Below are 16,465 nucleotides of genomic sequence, written 5' to 3'. Positions count from 1 at the left end.
GATGGGATTCTGTTCCCCATATACGTTAATAAACACAATGTCAAGTGTACCGAGTCGTAAGGGAGCGTCTCGGTTACGTACGTAACCTTGAATCCCTGATATGAAGGGAACGAGACATTGCGAACACTTGCCACAGTCCAAAACTCATAGTTCTTGTGGTAATATTAGAATATTGGCATTATTGTAGAGAGGTTTCAACTAGGACGTGTGAGAAGGCACTCCCCAACACAATGTCTCGTTCCCTTCGTCTCAGGAAACCGAGGTTACATACATAACCGAGACATTATTTAAATTGTCGTTTACTGGGCATACATGGTTTACTGCATTACGTCGTCATGGCAACAACATTTTTATATTGGATATAACTTTACACAGAAAATGTTAACAAGGGAGCTTTCATGCGTCTTGGCATGCTCTCTACCAGTCTTTATATGTCTATATGTCTATATGTCTCCTGCCATAGACATATATGGTAGAAGTAGTAAGAGTATTATGGGTAGTATGCCATTCCGAACTCAGCATAAGTCAACTTTGGAGTCATCAAACATTAAAGGTGCACTCAGTAACTTTTGTCTTTGTGTCATCTTGGACTTAAACTAGCACCTAGTGGCTTGGATGCAGCATCATTTAAAATCAATATTATTCAGTTTCAGATGCCATTGTAAAAATGTATTATTCACAGTCAGCTATGATTACTTTAATCAACGAGTGAAAGTGTAAAAAAAAAAGTGTGATTCTAACATGGCAGCCCCCATGTGCGGACCCTCTCCATGTAGAATAAAACTTTATAAGGTTACTGATATTACTGGAGTCTTCATTTTAATGTGATGGTCATGATTTCCTACATACAAACCATCAACAAAGCCGAGCTGTTTGAATTTTTGCGCCAGGAGTGGTGTAAAGTCACCCAACAGCAATGTGAAAGACTGGTGGAGAGCATATAAAGATGCATGAAAGCTGTGATAGAAAATTAGGGTTATTCCACCAATTACTGATTTCTGAACTCTTCCTAAGTTAAAACATTAGTATTGTGTTGTTTAAAAATGAATATGAACTTGTTTTCTTTGCATTATTCTGAAAACACTGCATCTTTTTTGTTATTTTGACCAGTTGTCATTTTCAGCAAATAAATGCTCTAAGTGACAATATTTTTATTTGGAATTTGGGAGAAATGTTGTCAGTACTTTATAGAATAAAACAAAATTAATTTTACTCAAACACATACTTATAAATAGTAAATCCAGAGAAATTGATCATTTTGCAGTGGTCTCTTAATTTTTTCCAGAGCTGTATATTGCAATTTATGTTATACGGCAATTTATAGGCAGCATGGTGGCTCAGTGGTTAGCACTGTCCCCTCACAGCAAGAAGGTTCGGGTTCCGGCTCAAATGGGCCTTTCTGTGTCGCGTCAGGATGGGCATCCGGCGTAAAACCTGTGCCAAGTCAAATATGCGGATCACAGATGGTCTGCTGTGGCGATCCTTACGGGAACAGCCGAAAGAACAAGAGGAAGATTAATTATTGTTATTGAATTAATGTCTTTAGGAGTTAAAAATTACTGAGTGCACCTTTAAGTGTGCAAAAACCACCACTATTAAAAAGTATGATTCTGATGTATTCCAGTTGGGCTGAATATTTTATGAGAGCCTGTATTAAAAACATAGATCAACAATATCTTGGCGAACACAGAACGTTGATGTATGGTTTACATTTGGTTATATATTTTATTTTATTTTATTATTTTAAGAAACAAAACCTAACTTTCTGGGAACCAAAAATTGTTGGTTGGATTGCAACATGTATGTTGTTGTTTGTTTGTTTTTTCCACAAGAAAATATGTTTGCCATTTATTTATTTTCTTCCATTATTTTTCCTCAGAAGTTCAGTATTTTTTTCACTGTGACATCCCGTACATGCTTCCCGCTGCTGTTTCATCATTTAGTCTAAAGAGAATAGGGCACTGGTTTTGTTACAAGGAAGTGGGTCGCGTTTTTTTATAGTTCAACACTTGCAAGACACCCGCTGGTAATACGAAACGTATTATATCATCCTCTTCTTTATCCCAGCATCAGTTGTCGGAGTTGGCAGTGTTTGACCTGAAGTGATGTTTTGCCTCTAAGGTCGTAGGGATGTAGCCTCGATAAATCAACGGACAGTAAGATATTGACAAAGTAGGTTGATTTCTATACCTGACAAACATGAATCTTCTTGTCACCATTCTGTAATAATACTTTGCCACCATCCACTTATGTATGCTTTCACAGATGCGTAAAAACGATACTTTACGTTTTTTATGTGGTAATGTAGCCTATGTTTATGGCTCTTTGATTGACTGATAAATCCTGCGTTAACCGGATAAACAAGTTATTGGAACGCATTGATTATATTTGTTACTGTCATTTGCGAATGACCCCTTTTCTGCGTATTTCCACTGTTTTTTATTTTTCACTTAACCGAAATGTAGAAACAGAATGATGGTGATAACAAATTAGATTGATCCATACTGTAATTAAATTACTTTTCATTTCTAGATCGTAGGACACGGCTGGAAGCCAGGTGGCGTTGTAATGAAGATCCATGAGAAAATTCTAACCCATTACCTGTCCTGCACCTCACCAGATAAGGAGGGCTACCTCTACAAAAAGGTAAGACGTTTCAGTTTTGCCAAGTATTATTTAATGTTAATTAGATGTAATAATAATTTTGAAAAGAAAATGTATATCTAGCCCAGCTAACCAAATTACGTGGTCATTACGTAACTGCAAGGTAATTTGATGACCAAACTTTCGTTGTGGCAAAGTAACTGATTACGTTGTGACAATCGGAAAAGTGAAATTCCTGGATTCGTTGCCAACGTAACTTTGGAACGGTGCCAGTCTGTCATGACGACGTTGTGGCAACGTCGAGGATCCATAATTGACTGTTAACCAGTTGGTCATTTTTGCTTTTAATGATTATTCTATGGGCGGACATGCAGTGTAACCTAATTTATGTCCTCATTTGCCCAACATTAATTTAAAGACTATTTAAACAGTTGAGTGTGTGAATAACGAATGCAAACTCAAAGTTAATGAACTTCATTTATTTTGACAGAGAACAGAAGAAAAATGCAACATTAAAAGAAATTGAGACCAACTGCCACAGAATTGCAACAAAATTACAAGCCTAAATGACTTTTGTACTTAGACCAGCTTAACACCTAATGCCTTGAATTACATTTGTTAATTTAATTTAAAACCATTTTAAGGATATATAACAATGGTAAATGACTTCATTACAATATAATCTTCAGAAGATCTACATGTTTTTCAATAAATAATTATATTAAAATATAGCAAAAACTTAAAATTAATCAGCTAAAATGGATAGATAGATAGATGACAGATAGACAGACAGACAGACAGATAGACAGACAGACAGACAGACAGACAGTTAGATAGACAGACAGACAGACAGACAGATGATAGATAGACAGACAGATAGATAGACTGATAGATTGATAGATAGATTCACATTTATATTATATTATGTATACATTTATTTTAACAAATAGCATTAAACATATACATACATAAAAGCTTATCCTGGACACTTCCATTATCATCATTTGTCATAATGTTAGCGGGCATTTCAGGTGATTAAAGCTGCCAAATAATCACAGATGCAAAAATATTAACAGAACTTCAACTAGAAGGTAATAATGTTACTTAACAAATCTGATGTGGTTGTTGAACTTTGACCCGGAGGAGCAGCTGCTGTTTTCTCCAGTTTGGGTTTGGTCCGGTTGTATATATTTAATGGTAAAAACAGCTTTTATGTATTTAGCATCTTTCCAAAGTTCAAGGAACGTTTACACACACAATATTTCAGGACATTTTTAATAAAAGTCATTTATTTGTTGTGAAGTAATCAGTGTTTTACCTCAGAAGAACCTCAGTTTATCTGTTTATATGTCGGGCTTTAGGTAAATATAGAAACATTCTAGTGTTATGTTCATAACTTAATACATTTTTATATTGTGTTGTGAAATAAAGTGTCTTACCTCAGAAAAACAGACAGTCCTGTCAGACGCAGTTCCGTTGTGCACACACAGAGTTCAGATGATGCGTGTGCTCGTGCTGTTATGTTACAGTATGTATTGTGTATTTACCATCCATCACTATATTAAAAGATCAGTGTTTATGCGTATCATGTTAAATATGTTTTAACTTTGTGAAAAGCAACACATTCTATCTTCAGAGAGATTTTCTTTTCTATGTTGCGACTGGAGGCGTTTTATACAATTTAAATAGCAAATTCTGGTCATCATAACACATTGCAAAGTTATTGTGGTTTCAGTTATTATTAATTTTTATTGTGTAATATGCACAGACTTGATTTATGCACATTTTGTGGATGTCTCCCAACAAATCTAATGTTTTTTGTTTGTTTTTTTTACTTGAATTTGACATGCAGGCTCTTATATTGTACAGAGGATTCAGAATATTTAATGTACAAATAATTAATCATCTGAGACTGTAAAGCAAACAGATACAAAACAAATGATGCATGAAATCCTAATTAGTATGTAAACATTTTGTTTTATAATGACACATTTTGTAAGATTGATACAATTATTAAACTGCTACAACACAAATCTGTCATAGAGATGCAATGTTCCTGAGTTGCAACAGGACAGGCTGTTTTTTGTTTGTTTTGTTTTGTTTTTTTATCACATAGGAGAACGTAAAAAAGTGGAATTGGAATTGGAAGAAGTGGTAATTATATTACGGACCAATAACGTTGCAGTTACGTTGGCAGTAAGTCACAGAATTACCCAAATATTACGAATACATTACATAACTGGACCATTCTGGGTAAGCTTGGGACATTAGGAGGATGTAAAGACGACACTGTGAATTAGTAATTTAATAGTAATAAAATTATGGGCCCATGACGTTGCAGTTACGTTGCCTCTGTTAGTAAGTCATGAAATTACCAAAAAGTACAAATAAATTACGTAACTGGTATGTTGTGTGTTAGCAGGAATCCCGATCAAGGTCTTTGCACCAGTTCATGCTGGCAAGTCGGTCTATATGATTTACAGTTTTTAACAATTAGTCACATGCTTTTCTCGAGGACCCTTTTTGCAAACATTTCACACAGTTGTCTTTTGCAACATGCATCTTGACACATCAGTTAATTTCTCTACCAAAATTCAATAACACCATCAAAACACTTTATACATACAGTATCTCAAAATCAGCACATTGTAGCATAACATAGCAAACATTCTCACCCAGCAAACACAGCTTGACCTTCAAGACACAATGACCTGTATAATTGATTTATTTTTTGCCAAGCAAAAACTTTTACAAACATGCACAGGACGTGCAGGATGCACTGCAGTGCAAGTTATATGAACAAAACACAAATGAGATGCTTCAGTGTGGCTTTATTTGGTCTTTTCTGAATAGAGTTGGCCAATAATATCAACACACACAAAAAAGCGAAATACTACTCAATTAAAAAGGGTAATTACTTCTAGTTCGAATCAATACGGTCCTCTGAATTTGTCCGCAAGTTCTCATTACATAAAATGTAATATCTTAGATGCTACATCTTGGGAAGGAATATAATTACTCTAACCTTCGGTCTTTAATTAATTTTAATTTAATTTAATGTAATTCATTTTTAATTTAATTAATTAATTAATTAAATTATGAGGTCTTCCTCATAATTGTCTTGCACCTTGCATATGCATCCCTGTTTCTCTTCCTTGTCCTACCAGTCTACCCGCTCTGTCAGCCATGTTTGCATAGCACACTCATTACAAAGTTGGCCCCTTTTACAGATGGTCAACACTGATAAAGCAAAACAGCTGAGTAGGTTATTAGCTGAAAGAGAAATCTGGTTTTATCAGGTTTTACTAATTATTTGACTTCTTTATACCTCAAGTATTTTTCAATTTGAAATTATTGTAGAAATAAAGCATATTGCTGTCTAATTCAGTTTATTTTACAGTTTTGAACATACATTTAACAGTTATGTAAAAGTTAGAAAAATTGGCTGTGGATACACAGTTTTTCAAATATTTGAGTTTGAGTAAGAAAAGATTTCATGAATTTTGAAAGATAAGGTCATTGAATGCATTTTGTATCAAAGCATGACAAGATGATTCACAGTTTATTCCACATACACTGATGTTATGTTGATAGTATGAAGAGTTTTGAAAATGTATACTAGTCATTAAGGCTGCACAATTAATTGAAACAATTATTGTGATAACAGTTACAGCTGCTACAATTAACTAATCGCGAAAGGTTTCAATTATGTCATTCAGTTCAGACCTTGAGTGGTGGTGGCAGCGTAGTGGACTACAGCACATAACTGGTAATCAGAAGGTTGCCAGTTCAATCCCCACAGCCATCACCATTGTGTCCTTGAGCAAGGCACTAAACTCCAGGTTGATCCCTGTAATAAGTGCACTGTAAGTCGCTTTGGATAAAAGCATCTGCTAAATGTAAATGTAGACCTATTCCCATAGTGTCAGATTTTCTATTTACAAACTTTTTTGGTCCGTTGTGTGCAGGAATGCAATAGACAATCAGAAAATCTGTTTAAATTAGTCTATTAGCATCAAAAACAACAACCCTGTATTCTAGTATTATTGTGTTGCACACTTTCTGTGTATAATTTATTAAAAATGTAAACAAATTAAAAAAAACACTTGCTTTTTAATTAAGCAATTCAGGAACAATTCTCAGTTTATTTTGGATGTGTAGCCTACATAAAGAATATGGCATGCAGTTGTCCCACAAAATGTACAGTATTTTAATCACAATTACAATATCAAGCGGAATAATCGTCAATTATGATTTTCATCATAATCGTGCAGCTATACTAACTAGGTATTAAAAAAGCACGTAACCAATTGTAAAAAAAAAAAAAACCTGTAATAAGTAGAATTTCATAGTTGTTGTAAATAATCTCCTTACAATAAGCAATATTTACCTACATAAATTTATTCAAAACAATTTTTTTGAACAGGGTGTGTAAAACCTACTACTTCACCCAGTAACATTTTGGAATTCAGTTGTTATTTATTACATTTATAATGCAACAATTATTTATTGTTGTCCAGTTTGCCATTATAATATGATACAGTATTTGTATTACTTTGAGGATTTGTTGTATACAATAGTAATATATTCCTATCTTATTTATTTTACTTTCACCTGGAGCTTATATTCTGATGCTGAGGCTGTATTTTATGTAAGCATTTTAGGCAACATTCGTAACTAATAATAAACATACAAAGCACGGCGGCCCCTCAGGAAAAAAAAACATTGCCGTTTATCAAGCGCTGAAATCTGCTTGTTGCAGAACAATCTGGAATATTTGTAACAGTCCTCTCTTTGCAACCTGAACTTGTTCAAAACGTTAAATCTTTGTGACACCTGTGCTAAAAAAAACAATCTAGACGCAGTTCAACGACTGATACAGAACGCAGGTGTCTCGGTATGCATCTCTTTTTAACTTGATGTGTGCACGAAACAATTTTGGATGTCCTACCTGTATATATTTTTTCATAAATTACAAACCCGAACACTACTTAAAAAAAACTCAGCTGTCCTGACCCCAGCGGCTTGTAACATGAACTGCTCCAAGAACTCTGACAACAGCATATTCGCGCATGTACCTAGAACAACATGTCTAGGTATTCATGACCCCCCATACACTGCCTGGCCAAAAAAAAAAAAAAAAAGTCACCAGTTGGATTTAAATAAGCAGATCCTTAAGAGCGTATGATTGGATCATTATTGCAGTGATTAATATGTTACAGCTGGCAACAATTCTTTTAACTCTAACTGATGCAGTGTGTAGCTTCTCATTTCTTAAACAACCATGTCGGAAGACGTATCCCGTGGTCGTGGAAAAGATGTTACTGTGTTTCAGAAGGGGCAAATTAATGGCCTGCATCAAGCAAAGAAAACAACTAAGGAGATTGCTGAAATCACTGGAATTGGGTTAAGAACTGTCCAATGCATTATTAAAACCTGGAAGGATAGTGGTGAACCATCAGCTTCGCGGAAGATATGTGGTCAGAAAAAAATCTTGAATGATTGTGTTCGGAGATCACTAAAACCCTTGGTGAAGTCACATCGTAAAAAAACAACAGTAGAACTCACGGCTATGTTTAATAGTGAAAGTAAGAGCATTTCCACATGCACTGTGCGATGAGAACTTACAGGATTGGGACTAAATGGCTGTGTGGCCACAAGAAAGCCACTTGTTGACTTTAATTTGCTAGGGAGCATAAAGGTTGGATTGTAGAGCAATGGAAAAAGGTCTTGTGGTCTGATGAGTCCAGATTTACCCTATTTCAAAGCAATGTTGGTGCGTGAGGGTAAGAAGGGAAGCGCCTGAAGCGATGCACTCGTCATACATAGTGCCCACTGTACAAGCCTCTGGAGGTAGTGTAATGATCTGGGGTTGCTTCAATTGGTCAGGTCTAGGCTCAGCACCGTAATGCGGCAATAAAATGAAGTCAGCTGACTACCTGAATGTGCTATGACCAGGTTATCCCATCAATGGAATTTTTCTTCTCTGACGGCATAATCATATTCCAGGATGACAGTGATTCATCGGGCTCAAACTGTGAAAGAGTGGTTCAGGGAGCATGAGGAATCACTTTCACACATGAATTGGCCATCACAGAATCCTGACCTTAACCCCATTGAAAGTCTTTGGGATGTGCTGGAGAAGACTTTACGGAGTGGTTCGTCCAAAAATGTATGCAACTCGACGAATGCGTGCCGTAATCAAAGCTAAAGGCGGTCCAGCTAATTATTAGAGTATGCAACTTTTTTTTTGGGCCAGGCAGTGTATTATACCCTCCCTCTCTTTAAATGGTATCACTGGAGAAACAGGGCTATTACATTTATCATTTGATACACACTAATTAAAAGTGTCCCATTGGCCTATTTTTTTATTAGTGATACTAATCCAGGTTTATTACAAAAAGCTACATGATATATCTTATCTCCAGGGTTTCTCTGCCCTGTATTTATTTTTTTATGTTGTCTCTCTTAAAAGTAGTCTTTCTTACAATGTTTGCTCCCTGCCAAACTATTGTCTCATTTCATTCCACAGAAAGAGAGGAACACCACCTACCTGCGCCGTTGGTTTGTGTTAAAGGGGAATCTGTTGTTTTATCAGGAGCGTCCAGGTGATCGTAATCTGTTAGGGGTGATTGTTTTGGAGGGCTGTATGGTGCAGGCCTGTGAGATGGATGGTCAGTTCTGTTTCTCTTTGGTGTTCACTGGACCAGGCCTTCGAACTTATAGGCTGGCTGCTGATAACCAGCTAAGCCAGGAGAGCTGGATCAGTGCTCTGCTCTGCACCGGTCACATCTACCTTTCAATGATAGTCAGGGACATGGAGAGACTCTATGAAGGTGAGTGGAAATTTGCTTTTATATGTGTTTTTTTCTGTATATACTTGAATAGCTTTCAGTGTGTCAGTGCTTTTATTTTTTGAATGGTATTTTAACTCTGATTGTTTTTGTTTTTTTCATGCTCTGAATAAAACAGAAGCTAAAAAAGAGAAAGGCCTTTGTCATTCCATACAGTCCTCTGCAGTGACTTCTACTTTGGGTGAGAAAGCACCAAATAATACAATGGCTTCCTGGAGCACGGGACACTCTTATTTCTTGCATGGGGCTTCCATATTACCAAGAGATGGGAGGAGCTACAGTACCAGTTCAGTACCACCTTCATCTATGCCAAAAAGACCCATCAGCTGTAGTCTTCATGCCCCTCTTGTTCCATTCAAAACTACCAATAAGCGATCTCCAAAGGTCTGGCCAAAGAGAAATGCCCATGTCACACCCTTAAATAATGCTGCACCATCTTATGGGGAGTGGCCAGTTGTGTGCTTTGATCCATTAGAAGAATTCAGTAAACTGCATGAGTACTATGGAAATGAGATTAAGCAGCTAAGAGCCGATTGGCTAAAGAAGCAGTGTGAGGAGGAGAGATACATTGTGGATGACCTCATTGATCTTGGCTAATTAGAGTTCACACTAGTGCTATCACATATCCGCATTGTTGTCATCTAAAATCATGTTTTTTGTATTGTTAATATCCTATCTGGCATCACTAGTCACTGATGCAGTTAATGAAATACTATTAGAATCCTACTGTCTTTTTAAGGTTCTGAAAGTATGTGAAGCACCACTGACTACTGATCCTAGTGTCCTTTCTGGTAAAGGGTTTCTCATTTCCTCTCTGCGGTCAGGTTTCTGTACATCTCAGCCCAGTTCCCAATTGCTTGAATTGTCATAAAACAGAACCAAAATCACCAGTAGTTTACCTCCATGTGCATCTGCAATTGTTTGCATTCTATCTAAAGGCAACAAGCACTGCAAATGCTAACAAATGAGGTTATATTTGCAATAACTTTGTTTCTTGAACTGAAAAGTTTCACCAAACAGGATTATTACTAGAGAAAAAGAAGAATTAGTCTTCTTTTAAGATGACATGTTGGTTGTGGATTTGTGAAGGCAAAATAATAATAATAATTTATTACTTGGTTGAAAATTAATTATTTTATTATTAATTATCATCCTCTAAAATATGCACTGATGTAGCCTAAATGTATACAGTTTTATACAGTTTTAATTGGTTTGGTCATTTTGTTTTAAATTAGCAATATTCATGTTTTATCTGATAGTAAGGATGTAAATGAAGTATTAGAGGTAAAGTGTGGCTCGGTTCAAACACCAGACTAATGTGATTCTGTGTGGAGGAACATGCATGCATACTACTGTTCCATAGTTCTGCTTTACAGATAAAAAAAAAAAAAAAAAAGACAAAAAAAAAAAAAAATTGTTCAGGAGGTTTCACAAACAAACCAAAATACACACCCTGCCTCATCTTCCTCTTTCACTCCACCTCAATTATTTTGGGATGTAGATGTCATTTGCCTTTGTTCTCTTGACTCTACAGAATAATTTATGCTTAACCATTTGAAACATTAAACACAATATTTAAAATCAACACATTCTTGCTTTCAGGCATTTTTGTTACTTGAATGTTTATTGCTGTTATTGTCATATCAGTAAAAGTAAAAATAAAACTTAAATACAGTTAGTTTGTATGTATTTATTAAGCTTACAAAAAGAGTGACTCCTGAGATGCACCATGCACCTTTCAACGTGTCATGGAGAAGTGTATGGGGAACATGAATCTGAAGGAAGTTCTAGTCTTCCTAGATGATCTCATTGTCTTTTCAGACACTTTGGAAGAACATGAAGATCATCTCATACGTGTGATGATGAGGCTGAAAGAATTTGGACTAAAGCTTTCCCCAGAGAAGTGCCATTTCTTCAGGAAGTCAGTCCATTATTTGGGTTATGTAGTCTCAGAGACTGATCCGGAGAAAATCACTGCTTTAACCACATGGCCAAAGCCCAACAATATCCAGGAACTCAAGTCTTTCCTTGGGTTTACTGAGTATTACAGAAGGTTTTACTTACCCATGATGAATCCAGTACCTTCCCATGCATGTCACAACAGGATTGGGTTTCCGAACAGAGTAATGACCCCTCCATCAATCGGATTATCGGTATTATACCCTCTGGAAAGAGCCTTCATTATAGAGCAAGACAACAAGAAGACTGGGATGTTCAGTTGATGCTCAGGATTAGAAATCAGCTTGTTCTTAATGAGGATGTCATGTATAAACGACAGCTGACACAAGGAGAGCATTCATTCCAATTAGTCCTCCCATCAAGCTACCGAAAGATAGCTCTCGAGAATCTCCATGACTCCATGGGATATATGGGGGTAGACAGGACTATAGATCTCATCCGTGAACATTTCTGCTGGCCATGGATGGCTATGGATGTTGAGGAAAAAAACTGCACCTATGAGAGATACATCAGGTGCAAAGCAAAGCTGGGAAAAGTGATCAATATCAGGACAAGCCACCCAATGGAATTGGTCTGTATGGATTACCTGACCGAGGAGGAACTAAAGACATCCTGGTCATGAAGGACCATTTCACAAATTATGCTGTTGCTGTTCAAACATCTGATCAGAGAGCCAAGACAGTGGAAAAAAATATTCTGGAACAGTTTCTTCATCCACTATGGCCAAGGGTGAGATTCGAGTCAGTTCTCATCAAAGAACTGTGTCAGCTCCTTGAGATCAAGAAAACAAGGACAATTTCCTATCACTCTAATTCTGTAGAAGGGATGAACAGTATACTCCTTGAGATGCTTAGAACTCTACAAGAAGAGGACAAGAGCAGATGGAAGGATTTTGTGCAACCATTAGTACATGCATATAACTGCACCAAGAATGATACGACTGGATTTACACCATATCATGTTTGGCAGACAACCTAATCTCCCCATCAACATAGCTTTTGGACTCCATCCTAAAGATTTCAAGAAGTAACACATACAGAGTATGTCAAGAAACTGAGAGACTGCCTGCAAGAGAGCAACAAAGTCGCTGTAGAACAGAGTGAGAAGACTGCTCAGAGAAACAAGCTTCGCCATGACAGCAAAATACATAAGTCATGTGTTGAAGCAGGTGACAGATTCCTTGTAAGAATGTTGGAGTAAAAGGAAAGCATAAGTTTGGTGATGATGGAGTTGAATCATCTAGTAAAGCAAATTGGTGATTTTCCTGTTTATGCAGCTGCTCTAGAGAGCTCAGAATGTCCTGAAAGGACATTGCACAGAGATCTTTTCCTTCCCTGTGGATTCTTGTCACCCACTGTTGAGAAGGAGACAAGCTTAGACAGACAAAATGTTGAAACTCCAAGTAAACTGACAAGTGTGGAAGTTCTTGAACAGATAGAGGAAGAGGAAGTGGATGAATCTGAAGAAGAAGAGGAAGAATACTACTGTGCAGAACGACGGCCTAGCGAGGAAGTTTTTTCACACACTGTTGCCCCTTCAGCTGCAGGAAATAACATTTTGTATTCTTCCTACCTAAATCCTGCTGCTAAAATATTCCAACCTCATGAGAGTACTGGTGACAGCCTACCCAATGGAAAAGAGACACCATACTTACTCTATCCATCTAAAGAGGATCTGCACAAAGGTGAAGAGGCAGCAAACTTAGCTGAGGGTACAGTCGATCCATACTTACCTTCTCTGCCTGCAGGAAACCTACTTAATGGAGAAGAGAGAGCATGCTTACCTGAATGTGCAGTTAATCCATGTTTATCATCTACATCTAAAGAGAACACACCCAAGAAGAGATACCACACTTACTGGAACTACTGTCGACTCATACTTACCTTTCACATCTGAACTTCAAACTGAAGCCATAGATATAGAGAACCTAAAAAGAAACCAAGGAATCCAAAGTAGTGCAGAGGAAGCTGAAGACATGGGAGTTGAATATGTGGAACGTCATGCAGATGAAACTGTGACTACTCAGCCAAGATCTGCTAGAGAAGAAAGGGAGATCAGAAAATCAACAAGGCAAAGAAAAGCTCCAAACAGATTGACTTACCAAACCCTAGGAAACACTTTAGTTCTAGTTATGCAATCTATTTTTAGTGGACATGACAGAGCCTTCACTCAGGCCCTTAATTCTGAGTACACCTTTGTAACTAGAGATTAGTTGACTCATGCTGATACATTTTTAACATGCAGAGACGCATGTAGATTCAGGAGGGGAGAATGTAACCCCTGTTAAATCCCTTATGAATAGTGTCAATAATATAAATATGAATTGCAATATTGAATTACTGAGCATGCATTGGTTTCTCTGATCTATTTATAATACCTTTTGCACGTGCTATGGTGCGCATGCACCTAAAAAGCCTAATTTAAATATTTTTTCTATTGATGACTGACCGTTAGATTTGGAATATAATCAACCAGCAAAGGAGTTTAAAAGAATAGATCACTAAGAGAAACACGAGAGGATTTAAAGATTATTTTGATGAAAAGATTAACCTGAACTGATTATTAATGTGTGTTTTGTTAAACTGCAGTTAGTTGTGAAGACTCCGGTTGTTGTTGTTTTATGACTAAATTGATGCATGATTGAAGCGAAAACTCAGATGGGAGAAACCGGATACCAAGAAGGTGAGCCAACCCAATGAACTACAAATTCCTCTAGTGTGTGAATGCGGTATTGACGCAAATGGACTACAACTCCCATTAAACTGAATGAGTCACCAACACCACCTTCATCTACAGTACATAGGGTGGATCAGAGATAAGCAGATACAGGGTCATACACAGAGATGTGAATCAAACCGAAACTATCAAATCTACCCAGGTAGTAAAAGGAACTGGAAGAGAACAAAATAGATGGTTGCAACCTAAAAACAAAAACAAAACAAAAAACAAAAAGGGGCCCCAAAATTGAAAAGAAACTGATTTTAACCTTGGAAGAAAAAGAATATAACAAACGGAAATATTGTGTATATATCTGTATATATCTTATGTTTAAACCATTGATAATTATTTAAATATTAATATTTAAATGGAATATTTATTGAATTTCTGTATTTAATTCTCTACTATTTATTCATTTTATTTATTTATTTATTTATTTATTTATTTATTCACTTATTTATTGCATTACTTATATTTATCTTGATGTGAGTGAGTTACTTCCTCAGAGAAAGAGTTGAAGACTAGTCATCTAAATAAAAGCTGGCTGTTCTTGTTACAATTCTTAATCACTGGTCTGTGTGATTTCTTATCATTTCTTATACGAACAACCCCAATTCCAGAAAAGTAGGGACAGTATGAAAAATGGTAATAAAAACAAAAAGGAGTGATTTGTAAATTATATTCAGCCTTTGCTATATTGAAAGCACTACAACATTATATGATGTTTTACCTTGTGAATTTCTTTTTTTTTTTCATATACAGTAATTTCAAATCAGATGATTGCAACACACTCCAAAAAAGTTGGGACAGTTGAGTGTTTACCACTGCGAAACATCACCATTTCTTCTAATAGCACTTATTAAGGGGGGGGACTGGGTAGGTCAGTGAGTAAAGATGCTGACTACAACCCTTGGAGTCACAAGCTCGAATCCAGGGACTCGAGACTCCAGCCAGGTCACCCAAGTAACCAAATTGGCCTGGTTGCTAGAGAGTTATGAGTCACATGCACAGGCAGACTGGGAAGAAAATTCAATTTTACATAGAAACTGGCCCAAAAGTTGTTGGGGGTGCTGTCCCTTTCTGCATATCGCAGCGCCGTTTTGTGGCGCGTTCTGCATAACGCAGTGGCCCCAATTCGTGGCCGGCCCACCGGAAAAAGTCCAGGTTCTCCCAATGCCCAGTCCGCCACTGGTCACATGGGGTAACCTCCTTGTGGTTGCCATATTGTGGTTCTAGCTCTCGTTGGGGCGCATGGTGAGTTGCATGTGGATGCATGAGCCTCCACATGCGCTATGTCTCCACAGTAACGCGCTCAACAAGCCACGTGATAAGATGCGTGGATTGACGTCTCAGACGCGGAGACAACTGAGATTCATCCTCCGCCACCCAGATTGAGGCAAGTCACTACACCACCACAAGGATTTAGAGCGCATTGGGAATTGGGCATTCCAAATTGGGGAGAAAAAAACAAAACACTTATTAAGACACAAGTTTGTTAAGTTTAAAAAGTGGAATTTCCTTATATCTTTTATATATATTGTGCACTGTAGAGGGTGAAATGCCCCAAATCCTTCCAGTTTGTCTTTGGGGAACATTGTTCTCAAATTATCCTTGCTCTTGAAGAACTAGGCTGTTTTGGAGGCTCCCTATATATCATGACAAGATTGCCTCACCTGTTTAACATCTTCTGTTTGACATCGCCTTGTTATTTCAACATGTCAAATTATTATTAATCATAAACTGCCCTTGTCTCAACTTTTTTGGAGTGTGTTGCAATCATCTGATTTGAAATGACTGCACATTTAAAAAAACAAACAATGAAATTCACAAGGAGAAACATCATATAATGTGTAATTGTAGTCCTTTCAATATAGCAAAGGGTGAATATAATTTACAAATCACTCCTTTTTGTTTTTATTAGCATTTTTCATATTGTCCCAACTTTTTCGGAATTGAAGTTGTAGATTGGGTGTGTAAAAGTTAACCTGGTCCAGAAGATCATATTTTATATTGGTAATTTGAACTGATTTTATCCTCTCAATACGAACACAGGCCCAACACCCACATGTGTTACAAGGGTTAAAGTAGTAAAGTGTGGCCTGGTTCAAAAACCAGACTAATGTGATGTTGTGCAGAGGAACATATTACATGCAAGTTACGGTTTCATAGTTCTGCCTTACAGAATTGTTTTCTGTTCAGGAGTTTTCACAAACAAACTGAAATACACACACTGCTTCATCTTCCTCTTTCACTCCACCTCAGTTCTTTAGGGATGTAGATGCCATTTGCCTTTGTTCTCTTGACTGTACTGTATAATTTATGCTTAACTA

General features: G+C 36.9%; 1 protein-coding gene across 2 annotated transcripts; it reads left to right on the top strand.

The window, feature by feature from the left end:
- Positions 1 to 1,965: 1,965 nt before the first annotated feature.
- LOC127452321 (sesquipedalian-1-like) lies at positions 1,966 to 11,072 on the top strand. 2 transcript variants are annotated; one of them, XM_051717724.1, is made up of 4 exons: positions 1,966 to 2,172; positions 2,533 to 2,646; positions 9,203 to 9,440; positions 9,577 to 11,072. In XM_051717724.1, the coding sequence occupies exons 2-4, from the start codon at positions 2,569 to 2,571 to the stop codon at positions 10,053 to 10,055; spliced, it is 795 nt and encodes a 264-aa protein (XP_051573684.1). In that variant the 5' UTR covers positions 1,966 to 2,172; positions 2,533 to 2,568; the 3' UTR covers positions 10,056 to 11,072. The 2 variants fall into 2 exon arrangements, with proteins under 2 accessions (XP_051573684.1, XP_051573683.1); XM_051717723.1 differs by having other exon boundaries at positions 9,137 to 9,440; positions 9,577 to 11,067.
- The last annotated feature ends 5,393 nt before the right edge of the window (positions 11,073 to 16,465 follow it).

Source organism: Myxocyprinus asiaticus, chromosome 14 (assembly GCF_019703515.2).
Source record: "Myxocyprinus asiaticus isolate MX2 ecotype Aquarium Trade chromosome 14, UBuf_Myxa_2, whole genome shotgun sequence".
Taxonomy (NCBI): Eukaryota; Metazoa; Chordata; class Actinopteri; order Cypriniformes; family Catostomidae; genus Myxocyprinus; species Myxocyprinus asiaticus.
The sequence above is the reverse complement of the archived record's forward strand: the minus strand, read 5'-3'. Positions and strand labels throughout refer to the sequence as shown.

Excerpts from the sequence above, each read along its gene's own strand:
- LOC127452321 (XM_051717723.1), top strand. The coding sequence starts at position 2,569 with ATGAAGATCCATGAGAAAATTCTAACCCATTACCTGTCCTGCACCTCA. Across the intron at positions 2,647-9,136 it reads AGGGCTACCTCTACAAAAAG|AAAGAGAGGAACACCACCTA; the intron begins GTAAGACGTTTC and ends TTCATTCCACAG. Across the intron at positions 9,441-9,576 it reads CATGGAGAGACTCTATGAAG|AAGCTAAAAAAGAGAAAGGC; the intron begins GTGAGTGGAAAT and ends TGAATAAAACAG.